Source organism: Condylura cristata, unplaced genomic scaffold (assembly GCF_000260355.1).
Source record: "Condylura cristata isolate star-nosed mole 26May11 unplaced genomic scaffold, ConCri1.0 scaffold00023, whole genome shotgun sequence".
In the NCBI taxonomy this organism is placed as follows: Eukaryota; Metazoa; Chordata; class Mammalia; order Eulipotyphla; family Talpidae; genus Condylura; species Condylura cristata.
In genome coordinates this window covers 6,539,668-6,553,938 of record NW_004567124.1, presented here as the reverse complement: position 1 = coordinate 6,553,938, position 14,271 = coordinate 6,539,668, and the positions used below count along the sequence as shown (strand labels likewise).

General features: G+C 31.3%; 1 protein-coding gene across 5 annotated transcripts in view; it reads right to left on the bottom strand.

Moving 5' to 3' along the window:
- Positions 1-14,271, bottom strand: part of DENND4A (DENN/MADD domain containing 4A) — a 99,301-nt gene that overhangs the window by 40,097 nt on the left and 44,933 nt on the right. For all 5 annotated transcript variants that reach the window (XM_012728671.1, XM_012728673.1, XM_012728674.1 and 2 more), the window contains 7 exons: positions 13,970-14,211; positions 10,781-10,847; positions 9,392-9,450; positions 7,173-7,317; positions 6,729-6,904; positions 2,960-3,060; positions 505-723 (listed from right to left, as the gene is read on the bottom strand). In XM_012728671.1, the coding sequence (XP_012584125.1) occupies positions 505-723; positions 2,960-3,060; positions 6,729-6,904; positions 7,173-7,317; positions 9,392-9,450; positions 10,781-10,847; positions 13,970-14,211 (1,009 nt within the window). The remainder of the gene's footprint in view (positions 1-504; positions 724-2,959; positions 3,061-6,728; positions 6,905-7,172; positions 7,318-9,391; positions 9,451-10,780; positions 10,848-13,969; positions 14,212-14,271) is intronic.

Below are 14,271 nucleotides of genomic sequence, written 5' to 3'. Positions count from 1 at the left end.
CTTTCAAATATTAAACACTACAAAGGAGAGTAAATACATACTATGACACAGATTGCATTTCAGGGTTTCCCAACCTTTTTTTATGTCGAGACACAGACAGAAAATAGTATTTGTAAACCACACTGAAGTAAAACAAAAGAGGTGGTTCAAATCAAAAGGTGACCACCCAAGGGGCTCTTCTGCATCTCCAACACTGTCTGGTTGCTCTGAAAGCTAAAAGCATTGGTACCTTAACACACATGTGACACAACAGAATACAGCAGTACAACATTAGGAAGTTCTGTACTTTTCAGTTTTCTTCTGCATCTTTTGCTAATGAGATTATATCTAAGTGCCTGAGAAGTAACTAATCCTATGAAATGGATTACCAAAAGAGTTGGTATTTACATACTCCTGAAATAGGTAGGTATTTTGGTAATTGTGAGTTATTAACCCAGAAAGCAACTGAATCATCACAAGTTAAGCTCCATAATATGAAAGCTATAAAATTAAGCAATCACTTACCTTGTAGGGCAAAAAGAGAACTAGCATCTGTGGCTGTCTCAGATGGTGCTTGTGTTATTGGTCTTAAGTATGATCTATAACCTTTTAAAATAGAGGCCATGAAAAACAAAAATGCCTCTTGGATTTCCAAATCTATCATGTGCAACCTCTTTCCAGAATTAAAGTCATAGTCATTCATTGCTAAGTCCATTAGTCCATCATCTCTTGGTCTCTGCTGCACTGTGAAGAAATACAGTGTTAGTGTTTTTTCCTAACTGTCAAAACTAATGTTCATAATAGTGTCAATATAAATTTGTTATAAATGTAAGTGAACCTGTACTATACATAAACTATAGTGCTGCATGTCAACTACATCTCAATACAACTGAAAGGAAAAAAATTGTTTTCAATAAGACTCAAGCTACTTAACTCTGTTACTTAACTTAATAGAATTTTCTAGTCTCTAAGTACTTTCATTCAAATTAAATGGAAAAGTCTCCCAGTTTACCTGAATAGCAAACACATAAATGTTTATGTTCTGAAATAATCATTTAAAAACTAATAAAAGAAGATCATAATAGCCACATCAATGAAGCATAGTCCTTCTCTCTTTTTCTCTTTTGTTTAAATATAAGTGTTTATAGGGGGAACAGGGACTAGAAAGTGGAAAACAATTCTTGTTCCTGAACAATTCAATGCTCAAGTCATTAGGAAGTAAAACAGTAACTTTACAGTACACAATCCTGGTAGATGCCACCATAATCAAGTGATCTGAGTGAACATCATCAGCAGCAACAGGAAAAGGTGAAATAGTATGAGATTTGATAAGGATGCAGCATTACTTCTGTCATTCGTGCCAAGGTCACATGATCTGTATTTATGACAAGGATACTGAAACATATCCATATTATGGACCATTCTATAGCAGTTAAGTATAATTTACAAGTGTCAAGGAAAAAGCAAAATTGAAGAGCTGTTTTAGAGAACACGAGACTAAAGGCATGAAATACAACACCTGATTTGAAATATGGATTCTTTTGCTATATAAAGATCATGATGATGACAACTGGCATAACCTGAATTTGTTTTGAGGATTAGGATGGCAATAATGCTTAAGTTTAATTTCCTTATTTCATGGTTACACTGTAGTTATGTAGAAGAATGTACTTCTTGCTAGGAAATACATTCCATTTGAGGGTGTAAGGGCATCTATTCTATAAGGGAAGTACTAGGAAGAAGGTGGGCATTGGAACAGAAGACTGACGTTCTAATCCTAGCTTCATCCTTATCAATCACATAAATAATGGCAAACTACTGTACCATCTTCAAGGTTGTAAAGATAAAGGAATACATTTAAAAGTATTTGAAGCTATAAAGTATTATATGATCCTTGATTATCAATATTGTTTAAAAGTCTGTCAATATTGTTTAAGATTCTACCCTTCAGCAGGAATATTGCTAAAATAGCTGCTGGATTTTTCAAATATGCAAAAAAAAAGGGCATGTACTTTAAAGAAGCAATTAATGTAGTAGCTTAAATAAGATTATGTACATAATTTATTTTTCTATAAAATAAAATTTTGTTCTATTTGATGTCCTCTTCCTTATAGACCAGTATTTATGAATTATTTCCAAATTACCTAACTGTTGTAAGGTTTATTTTTGTAAAGACTGTATTTTTTCATACCTATTTTTCTAGTATACTATAGATACTTGAACCCACAAGCATGCAAGCCAGCCTTTAGGTTTTTATTTCATTTAATACATGAATGAGAATTTCAAATATCACTATATACTTACTAACCATATTTCATACAGTAAGTACTAAATTATGGATCCCGAGTGAACCATTGTTACAAAATACCAAGAGGATTAGATAAAGAAATGAAGGTTTAATTCTTCTAGATCACTGTCAAGATATATCCTTATATAAACTTTTTACTGAAATATTATATATCTTAACCAATTTTCATTTTTATTAATTTCCTGATGCATTTAGCAAACTTCTAGCTTCAAATTATTTGTGATAAAGATAGCATTAAGGTTCACTGAAGGTGAAAAGCATATGACCCAGGTCTTATTCCACTGAACTCATAAGCATTCATTTTCTAATGTTATTTAAATTTTAGACCCTAGATTTTTCAAACTAACTTTCTAGTCAACATATGACTAAAGTATACAGGGGAAATCCTTATTTTTACCATGGTATTTCAGTAGTCATAAAATTAAAGAAACTTACCTTTTAAAAACTTTATCATTTAAAAAACAGTTTTATGAAAATGTGACAAAACAAAGTTAAATTACTCATCAAAATTATAAAAGCTCATACAAATTTTATTTTAATGCTCATTCACTTTGAAGATTATAAAAACACTTTCCTTTATATTAAATAAACATTACCCTTTAACAAGTAAGGCAAAGTAATTGGAATCCTTTCTCATATTAAATTACTTCTTTATTTAAGTTATCCACTTACATTTTGCCAACTGCTGGTGAAGAGTATTCAGTGTGTTCATCAGATTTTTACATGGCTTCTTTGGAAGTATCTTCCAGGCTACATTTTTCTTGTCACCAGTTCTGAGATTAAATGACAACAATAATGCATTTTGTTAAATGAACTTGGGGAGAGATAGAGAAAGAGAAAACACACTGAGTAAAAGATAAAACAAAATATCTTAGCTAATAGGAGAAACATCCTACACAGGTTATTTGAATATTTAGAAATTTATTTATATGAGGGTAGAACCTGTATTAAATATAGGTCAAAATTTATAGTTACATTGTTCTAAGTAAATTCTACTTGCACTACAGTCACACTAATCACTACAAAGCTTAATATGGTATCATTATTCTCAGCCTCAATTTAATACAGTTTAGACATATTATATTGGGAAAATCCTAGATTTTTTTTAATAGACATTCAGGAAAAAGTTCTGTGGAAAAGTAAACTTATGACCCATAGCATTTATCAAAGTATTTTGATAAGTGAAAATACTCATTTTTGTTTCCTAAAAGTGTACAGAAAAATTGTTTCGTTTCTTTGAGAAAAGAAATATGTAGAAATTAAATTACTTTGGATAAATTACCACATTCTAAGTACTTTTATAACTCTAAAAGAGGATATCTGCTTGAAAGAAAAGCAAGGTGACAAAACTCCATAAAGTGTTTGTTTGCACTTAATTCTGCTGTTAAGCATTGCTGATTCTATCCTTCATTTTATTTCATTTTTGCTATGTCAAGAACAATGAACACTCATTTTGGAAAACTTGAAAAATACGGAGAAAAAGTAGAAAAGTAAACTACTCCTAAGCATTAAAGACAATAACATGGCACAGATGTGTAGTGGCACTTGCTGAACATTTTCTTTTTTTATGTTCCCTAAACTTTACACAGAACAAAAAGAGCAAAAATCACTTTGAAAACTAAACAAAGAAAAAAAGAGTGGAAAGCATAAGATAACAAAGAATAACAATCATGGAATGTACTCTGTCTTTCCACAGATGAGTAAAATATAGACAGGGCAGGGTTGAATTGCAGATGTCCTGCTGTGAAGGTTTAATTTCATTTATAATGTGAATAGGGGCATGGAATCCATTATTACAGTAGAACACAATGAAGAAACACATTTTACATTATTTTCTTGATAAAGCTTTACAACACATAACTCTTACTCTGCCTTATTCACTGTGAGTCAGCCTGCTTTGCTAGACTCGATTAAAAGCAATGTAAAAGAAGAGTATACTTGGCTTGCTTTTCTTTACTTGCTTTTTTTACTCTTAGTAACGAGAAAAAAAGGACACTCAATATATGCTGTAACACAAATGAATGAGCAATATCTTGACATTTCATTATATTTAATTATAATTATTTACTCACACCATTTCTTCCTCCTACTCTTGATATTTTCATTCTAAAACTTGTCTAGAAAGGTGAGGTTTACCTGTACCTGAGTTTGGATTTTTGATAGCCTTCTGAATTTTTATTCATGGTAACTTTCATTTACATAACTTAAACTGCTCATGTGGCAGAGTTATTAGTTTGGAGTCCAACAGCAATAGCTTCAAAATCTAGTTTTGGCAGCACAAGTTTTGTGACTTTCGACAAAAAATTACCTAAAAATCTAGCCATAGGTTTCCTTCTCTGTCAGAGGGATTAATAAAACCTATTTCACAAAGTATAAAGAATAATATAAGATAGGTTATGCAAACAGTTTTCAGCCTTATACATATTAGATATGAATTTCCCTTCAGAATTTTCTTGACATTCATAACATACTCTGCATAAGTATCCAAGAATTAGTAAGGGAAAAGGAAATGAACATTCCATACTCATGACTTGTTTTCCTTTTAAATTTCAGGTTTGAGGCTTCAGAAATTCTGAGTAAAGGAAAGTAGAAAGCTGTTAGTTCACTAATTTAGTCCTCCTACATGTTTGTGTGATAATATCAAGGAGGATTACTGAATAGTGCAAATGATTCATGTTTCTTTGATTCTTGAACTCACTAGTAATCAAAACAGATAGATAAAATAATAGTAAGAAAATTCTTTTAAGAAGTTGAGGGAAAGTATAAAAAGAGGGAAATATAAGTTACTGCCATAATAGACAAAGTCTATGTTCACTTATTACCCTCAACCTCAATTTTTAAAAATATTAACAACTGACAAAGAAAAGAGATACTACTTTAATATTTAAAGAGTTGAAAATTCCTGGTAAAGAATAAAATATTCTTGGTAAATAGTCTTTGACTCTATCAGCCCTATATATATGATGGCCTTTCTGCACAAAATATAGCCCATATTTTTCTTGGTCAGGCTTTCTCTGAATAAAAAAGCTTTTTGACAGTATGTGTGTTTTATAATACAGTTTTGTTTTTGCTAAATTTTCTTTACTGTTTAGGCACATGAGGTTCTGACAAACAAAAAAACTAGAATTAATCTAAGATTTCTGAATTAAATAAAAATGCTTATTAAAAAATGGAGAAAAACCTATTTTGCAGACTGATAGACTAATCTGCAGTTATTTTAAGTATATCCTCTATATGCAATGTGGTTATTGTGTCAATTCCCTCTCCCTGAATAGTTTAAATTGAAAATAGGGGATACAAGAGAAACACTGAATTATAAAAAAGCTGTAAAATACATAGTATAGGTCCCTCCCTGGTGGTGCAGTGGGTTAAAGTGCAGCAAGATGAAGCTATCTGTAGCCAATGCAGCTTGAGCTTGAATCCCAGCCAGGGAGGTGACCCACATGGCACAACCTCTCCTGACCCACCCACTGCTCCTCTCAGTATTTTGGCCAGTTTTCCTGTTCGGTTCCCCACTCAGTCTCCGGTGAATCCTCTCACCTCCTGTACCTCTGGCCTGTACCCCAGTTCTTATATGTGTACATAAATAAATCTTTTAAAAAATATATATATAGCTGTAAAAAACTATAAAGATAGCTATAGCTTCCAATAGCTACAACTGAAATATTATTTCAATAAAAATAAAGGAAATTTAGAGTCCTTACATTCCTAGTATATAAAGGTGATAAGTGTATAATTTTAAAAGTAATTAATTTTGCTATAAAATATTAGTATTCTAAGAGTATTACCCAAGACTAGAAATAGGAATATAGTCAATCTAATCAAGGAAAAGCATTTTAATTCAGTTTATAATTTCAGCCATACCCATCTGAATAAAGAAAAAAAATATTTTTCTATTTTTAAAAAACAATTATTTATTTATGTATACAAGAACTGAGGTACAGGCCAGAGAGGGGGTTTGTGGTGAGAGGATTCACCAGAGACAGAGTGGGGAGCAGAACAGGCAGACTGACTGAAATATACTGCTGAGAGGAGCAGCCTGCAAGACAGGAGAGTTCTGCTGTATCCCGTGGGTCACTTCCTTGGCCAGGGATAGATATCATACTACAATTGTAGTGGATAGTGCTGCGCCTTAACCCCTTTTGCCACTAGGAGGCCCCTGTTTTTTCTATTTCAAATCTCAGTTTCCCTTCTGTAAATTTCTAGGGAAGTCTAAGATTATACTGATTCTTAAATATTTAAAAATTTGAGGATTAAGGTATATTTATCTTTCCTTCTCTAATCGCATGAAGCATTAAAAGAGTTGATTCAAAGATGATAATAGTCCCCAAATACAACATAATATAACTCAAAGGAATTCTAATTAGCATTCAAAAATAATTACATACATATATTATAAAGCTGTAAATTATTTGGTAAAGATTCATTAAAATATACTTACTGAGAAATGGTGTTGGTATCTAGGTCAACACAACTAACATCCGGTGGAGGGTCATAGAGATCGAAATATCTCGAATCAATTCCTACTATGAATGGACATGGTGCACTCAAGACGTCTGCTAAAGCCAGTGGGCAGAGAGGAACATACGGGCATGGCCAGTGGAAAGGGAAAATCATCTTGGAAAAACAAAAGATAGGAGAGGTTTAGTACTTTGACACTGAAACAACTTAAAAGTACACACAGAAAAAGTTGCCTTTGTAATGCTATACCTCAGTTCTAAGGCTTGATAATGACTTAAACAATTGTAACTGATGTTAAGGGTTGGAAAATCAAAATTTTTTCACAACATAAAAATTTAGTACTCTTAAGGTAAGCATTAGGCTTTAAAATTTATGAATAAATTTGTTTTAAAATAAATTGCCAATAAAAAACTGTGATACTCACAGACACTAATGCTTCTGTCACACTAGTAAGCACAGAAGGCCGTAAGGAATGGATGAGAATCTTATGTTCTGTTACTGCAAACACCAATAACGTCACAGCATTTTCAGGGCCTAAATTCTGAAGTAGTGTTGAAAACTTGCCACCACTGTCAATCCAAAAAAAAAAATTATAATTAAGAAAAAGATCTAAATATCTCTCAAATACTGAACAATGTTCAAGATTAGGGAATGATTAGGTATTATGTATACATATAACTTTAAATGTGATTGGTGCTTTTATGTAGGAAAACACAGCATCAGAAACACTACTTGAAATTTATTGAGGTTTCAAAATAATTTTAATCTTCTGCATTATTTTCAATATGAGTATGATGTTTAATTTTATTTATTTTTAAAGTTAGGATTATTCAGGTAACACTGATTTTTATAACATGATAAGTTAGGGAGCAGAGGTTCAGACCTCTACAACTGAATGTTATTATACCAGGTTTACCACCAAAGCCCCAATATTATTCCACTACAGTCCATTTATATAAAACGACCTGCTTTGTAGATAATGTCCATGTAAGGAATTCAATTTATTTAAGAGGCATCTTTGGTTGAAGGCAAAGCCTTTCATGGCAGTTTTGTTTCTAATGTGGCTTATCTTCCACTCTATCAGAAAAGCTATCTGACTTACAAACCTGCCTCCTTAAGGTAAATAGACGTTAAAATTTTCATTTACAAGTACAAAGATTATTTTTACAACTGTAATAACAGTAATAAAAAATCAAGAGTTAGCATACAAGAATCCACATACAAAGTAAATTAATAACTAAAACAGCCATTCTATGATGGCAACAAAATACTGGATTAACTAAGAAAATAATTCAGCAAGCCAACCAGTATTTTTGTTTATATAATGTGAAATAACTGGATTCACTGAAATTATTATAATAATATTTAATATAACAATAATTATAGTAATATAATTATACATATATATTTGAAGTAAAACAAAACTAGTAACAAGTCTTAAAGAAATAAAAACATGAGCAAAAATAACTTGTGTATATTCATAACAGCATTATTTATAGCAGCCAAAAAGAAATAATCCAAATGTCCATCAGCTGATGAATGGATAAATAAAATTTGTTATATATCCAAACATTGAGTCATTTATTGGAAATAAAAAGGAATGAATTACTTGTGCACGCATGCTACAATATCGATGAACCTTGGAATATGCTCAAGGAAGCCAAATACAAAAGGTCACATGTTTTGATTCTATTTATAAAAAAGTCTAGGATAGGCAAGTCTACAGAGACAGAAAATATATTAGTGGTTGCCTAGGGCTGAGGAGCTGTATGTACATGTGTGTGTTTATGTGTGTAAAGATGAGAAGAATAAAATAATTATTAAAGGATACAAAGCTTCTTTTTAGAGAGATGAAAACGTTGTAAAATTGATTGTAGTGATTGCTTTAGAATTATATGAAAGATAGTCACTGAATTGTACAATATAATTGGGTGAATTGTGTGATGTGTAGAACATATAGCAGCAATAAAGTCATTCTTCCTCCACCTCCCAGAAAAAGTCCTCTGGGGAAATTTAATTGTTTTTATATAGTCTCAGTCTATTTCCAGTTTATTTTCAGTTCAAACAAAGACTAGTGAAATATCAGTCATTCTAGGCCCAGACCTAATGATGAAATAATACGCAATTCTTACAAAATCAAAGTCAATGGTGACAAAATAACTTAATTATATTATAACTAATTCTCTGCTGGAAAGATTACATCTAATTAAATTTCAAGAAATACTTTAGAGAAAACATAATTCATAGTATCTTTGAACTTTTTAAAGTGATGAAATATACTGTCCGATTCATGATTTATTATCTATGTACTTTTTTTATGTGAGGATTAAATTTAAGATAAATTACATCTGTGTATTTTCAGAGGGTATTTAAAGCAAAAAATAACTGTTTCACTAATCTATATACATATAAACCTATTTATATAATAATCAGTATTTGACAATAACAAGAGGAAACGCAAAATAGCAAACACTGCAGTCAATGTTTTTTCTTGAAAAATCTTAACCTCTAAAGGAATTTAGGTAAGAAATAGTTAAGTGAGAAGTACTTGCATTCATATTTGAAATTCCTTGAAGTAAGAGGAAAAATAAGAACATTACACTAGATTCAGAGAAATATACATAGAAATGAAGTTTTACTTGCCTTAGTGGAAGAGGTGAAGAAACAGGTTGACTGAGAATCAGATTATCATGTGGTGATAACTGAAAAAACATTTAAAATAAAGTATTTAAAATATAAAGATGAACTTTAAGTTACCACATTTTGGTAAAAAGATATAAACTAATGATGTCTATGAAGTTTCAATATCTCCATTCATCAATGTAAGAACTGCTCCTACTATTTAAAATCCCAAAACTACATCCTATCACTCATCTACTCTAATTCCTGACAGATCTTACTCTGAATCCTCTCTTTTCTTCTTCAACATTTTTCTAATTCTATTTTAATATTTTAAATTTGTATCACAAGACGATATGTCATTCAATACCATAATATTAGGGTCAGCACCCCTATGACCTCTAAAGCAAATCCACAGGCCCCATGTTAGCAAAAATGAAGTTTTAATGGAACACAACCATGCTCATTTACTTATATATTATCCATAACTGCTTTTGGGTTATAATAGCAGAGTTAAGTAGTTTTAATAGACACAGAATGGCCTTTTAAGGTAGAAATATTTACTGTTTGGCATTCAGCAGAATCTGTTGACTTCTACTGTAAAACAAATTTTTCATGTGTATCAAACTTATGTGTTATACATATTCTAGCACAAAATACCAAAGAATAATATGGGATATTATGTGGATATGTACACTAATTAAAAAGCTAACCAAAATGAGATTTTTCTAGACATTTTCCATGTAACATAATAATGCAATTGTTTTAACTTATATTTTCAGTTATACATATTTCCACAAATTTGTTAATATATATTTGCCAAAATGATTTCTAATTTTGAATAACATTCTTTACAGGCTGTAACATAAGATAATACAACAATGATACATACTTTACATACTCATTGAATAAATAATTAGACAACTTACATATCCACAGTACAAACAAAAAGGAATGTAAACAAAGATATGGTCAACTGGGAAGAAAGATGTAGAAGTAATAAATGCTCATTTTAAACTTCCCCCAGTTACAAAGATATGAGCATTCCTTCCTATAGCATATGAAACACAGAACTTTTTCTTCTATCTATGCAAATACATTTAACTAGACAATAACTGCCAAAGGCAGTTTCAAATACCTGGAACACATTTTAGGAAAGTAGTCTTTTTGTGTGTGTGTTCAAAATGGCTGCTGCTGTCTATGTTTAAAGATTTCAATCCTTTATCTGAGGACAAACATTAGATGTTTGTCTACGAGGCAGCTAGTAAAACAGTAAGGTCTCAAACTCCAACATTAAATAACATCTAATTCTCTTTAGAACTTTTTCCACGTTTAAAGTTACTATTCTTATGTTATATACTTTGAGAGAGCCAATAATCGTAACAAAAGGCACTTCTATGAATAAAGCCTTACCTGAACTAAAATCCGTGGTCTCTGAGGAGATGGAAAAGGAACTTTATGCATAAAATGAGAAATATGCCTTAAAAACAAAACAAAAACTCAATTGATTCCAAAGGGAATACCATATGCAAAAAAGGTCAACATGTCACCTTAGGTACAAGTTGAGTCAAAAGTACTTCAAAATTCCTAGCCTAGAAAACAAGTGGACAAGTTACCACCAAGGATCAAACATACCACTAAAGTTGCTTCTACTTAAATACAATTACTTTTCATATTAACAGTAGCTCATCATCAATGAACAATGTTTATATTACCAATGTCTCAAAGTTATTTTGACATTTACATTCCTAAATAAATAATATACAACATATCAGAGATATGACATTACTAAAGAAGATTTTTTAGTCAGTTGTTCACACTTAGCAAATATCTGAAAAGAAAACAAAACAAAACAAAACAAAACAAAAACTAGAGTGTTCTGGAAATATGAGTTTAACTTCCTAAAATATGAACATATATTTTCTATAAACAATAAGCTAAAAATCCATTATTGATTTAAATGTTTTTTTTCCCCTAGAAGAAAATGGATAAAAATCTAGATAGATAGGTTTTATTTTGAATACTGTGGGAAAAAGGCAGCAACAATGAAAAACTTTTTAGGGATAAGATATTTTGTTTTTGCATTACTTCTCTGGTAAACATTATTTTCACATTATTCAGACTGAGATAACTTCAACTAGACAGGGAACACTGGAAGAGGATTTTATTAATTTTACAAATATGTTCTGACTCTTTGCTACGTATAGTAATGACAGTGGTATCACCACTGTTAGTGGTGATAGGAAGTATAAAGCAGGTATATAGCTACCAGTTTCTACCACTAAATTAACTCACTCTCTAAAGAGAAAGAAGATACAGTACCAGAGAACACAAAATATGCATGAATTACCTAGAGTTTAAAACCATAGAAAACAAAGTATTATCCATGAACAAAACTCCCTGCAGTTATGCAGGGAGAATCTGCAAGGTCAAATTATTTTTATAATACTAAGACACCATTTGCTTTTCCACTGTTTTGGTATTTGCACTGATGGTGTAAAAGCAGTGTTGATAAAATTACTGGTACCTTCCCATCAAGGCAGCGGTGACAAACTGTTGTAATGATTGTATTCTTAACTACTGTCAATACACTCCTACAGTAAAAGGTTAGTTTCACTTAGGAATGTCTTTGATGAAGCAGTGAATATTATAACTTTTATTAAATGATCTATGTGATTACTTAAATTTCTTTTAATCTATGTAATAAAGAAAAGAAAGCATAAAGCAATTCTGGAGCATGTAGAAGGATGATGGCTTTCCTGAAGAAAAGCACTTTTATGACTGAATTGTGAGTGAATTAGCTGTTTTGTTTTTCACAAAGTGCAATTTATTCTTGAAAGAACAACTGACAAAGTTATACAATATTGGGTATAAATGAAGTATGTCTGTTGTTTCAAAAAAATATTTTATGGTTCGTGTCAATAACTGAATTCAAGTTTTCAACTGAAAATCAGAATTAGAATCAAGTTCAACATGAATTTGATAGTTTTAATACTAAAAAGTATTTTTCTGGTAATAAAAATTTTAATTTTTTTATTGATAAGAAAGTTATATCTACATTAGCTTAGTGAACCACTAGTTTGCAAAATATCAGTACCCAGGGCTACAAAATCATACATGTGTCAAAGTTCCACTCAAAGACATGGACTAATATATGTTAATGTTCATTGCTAAAGTTTCAGATTTCATACTGCAAATGTGAAACTCTATATAAGAAACTACATAGTCAAGTTTTAGAGCAGTGTCAAAAAAGAAAAGCCTATTCAATGTCCTCCCTTTTCTACCAAAATATCTTTTCAGGCCAGGTTTTTTGTTTTTTTTTTCATATGCTTCAACCAAAACACTGTACAACAGATTGAATGCAGAAATATATATGAAAATCTAGCTGTGCTCAATTTAGTCAGCTGTGAGAGATTTGTGAAGACTTAAAATAACAATGTTATTTTCGCTAATTTTGTTTGGGAAAAATTATTTGCACCGCCTGCCCCCCAACCAAGAATCTTACAGTATCATGCAATGAGCTTATTATCTTAAAAAATATATATATTGGCCCTCCCTGGTGGCGCAGCGGGTTAAAACACAACACTGAGAATCTAAAGCCGCTTCCGCATGAGTTTGATTCCCGTTCCCGCCTGCCACATGGCGCGGCAGACCTCTCCTGACCCGCCCGCTGCTCCCCTCAGCAGTGTACTTCGTCGATCTGCCTGTTCTGCTCTCCACTCTGTCTCTGGTGAAGCCTCTCACCACCCCTGAGCCTCTGGCCTGTACCCCAGTTCTGTATGCACAAATAAATAAATCTTTAAAAAATATATATATATATATATATATTTTTAAAGCTCTCATTTAAAATTTCTATAAGTAAGTAGCCACATATATAAAACATAAAGAAAAACTCTTAGGGTCCTCATTTTCTAAAAGTATAAAGGCATTCATTTAGAGACCAAAAAAATTTGGGATCTGCTACATTAGAATATTGAGAAAAAGGCAGAAAAGTACATGGAAAAATTATAGACTAGTGTGTACCATATGTTCTTATAATTATATCACTTCTCAAGTGTCATCAGAGTTGAGAATTCTGTATAAGAACACAAAAGAGCTTAAGTAATAGATGTACTAAAATAAACAATAGTCAGAAAGACAATGGAGATATCTATATCTCATTTACATCGATCATTGCATAAAACATTCAGTTTTAGTGAAGTTAAAGTAAATCACTAAAATATATTTTAAAAGTGTAGAGCTAGTTTTGTCTTTAAGTTCATGACATCTAAAAACAGCAGAAATTTTTTTGAAGGTTCATATGAAATCCAAATTACAGACAAGATAAAAATTACAACACTTAAAATACTAATTAAGATCTCCAAACTTCCCTAGAGCATCAAAAGTGAAATGTCTATTTCATTTTGCTAGTAGTAACATTATAAATAACATAACTATAAAAGCATAATGAAATAAAACCTGACTGAAATAGCCAAACCCACTTTGTTCAAATAACTGTTAAGAAATCTAGTTTCCATATAAGATATATTTGATTATCACTATGTATATATCACATATTGGACAGGCCTGCCAAACTCTGAACCAAGAAGACTTCTAACTTACTTCTCTATTGGAAGAACATGAGGTCCAGAGATGGAATAACGATACAGAAAAGTCAGAAACTTCCTGAATGCATCAAAAAAAGGCCAGTGAGAAAGAAGACAGATGCATTTATTAGTGTGAATTGTTTTGGAACTATCAGACTTCCCATCCGTTGGTGATGCTAGACCCAAAAGAAGTCTCTGTTTTTCTGTGAGGTTCTCCTCAGAATATGGTTCATAAAACTGAATAGCAGCACCATAGACCTGGAAAATATAAAATAATTATACCTTATATCATTTATTCAAATCATATCATTTGTGATG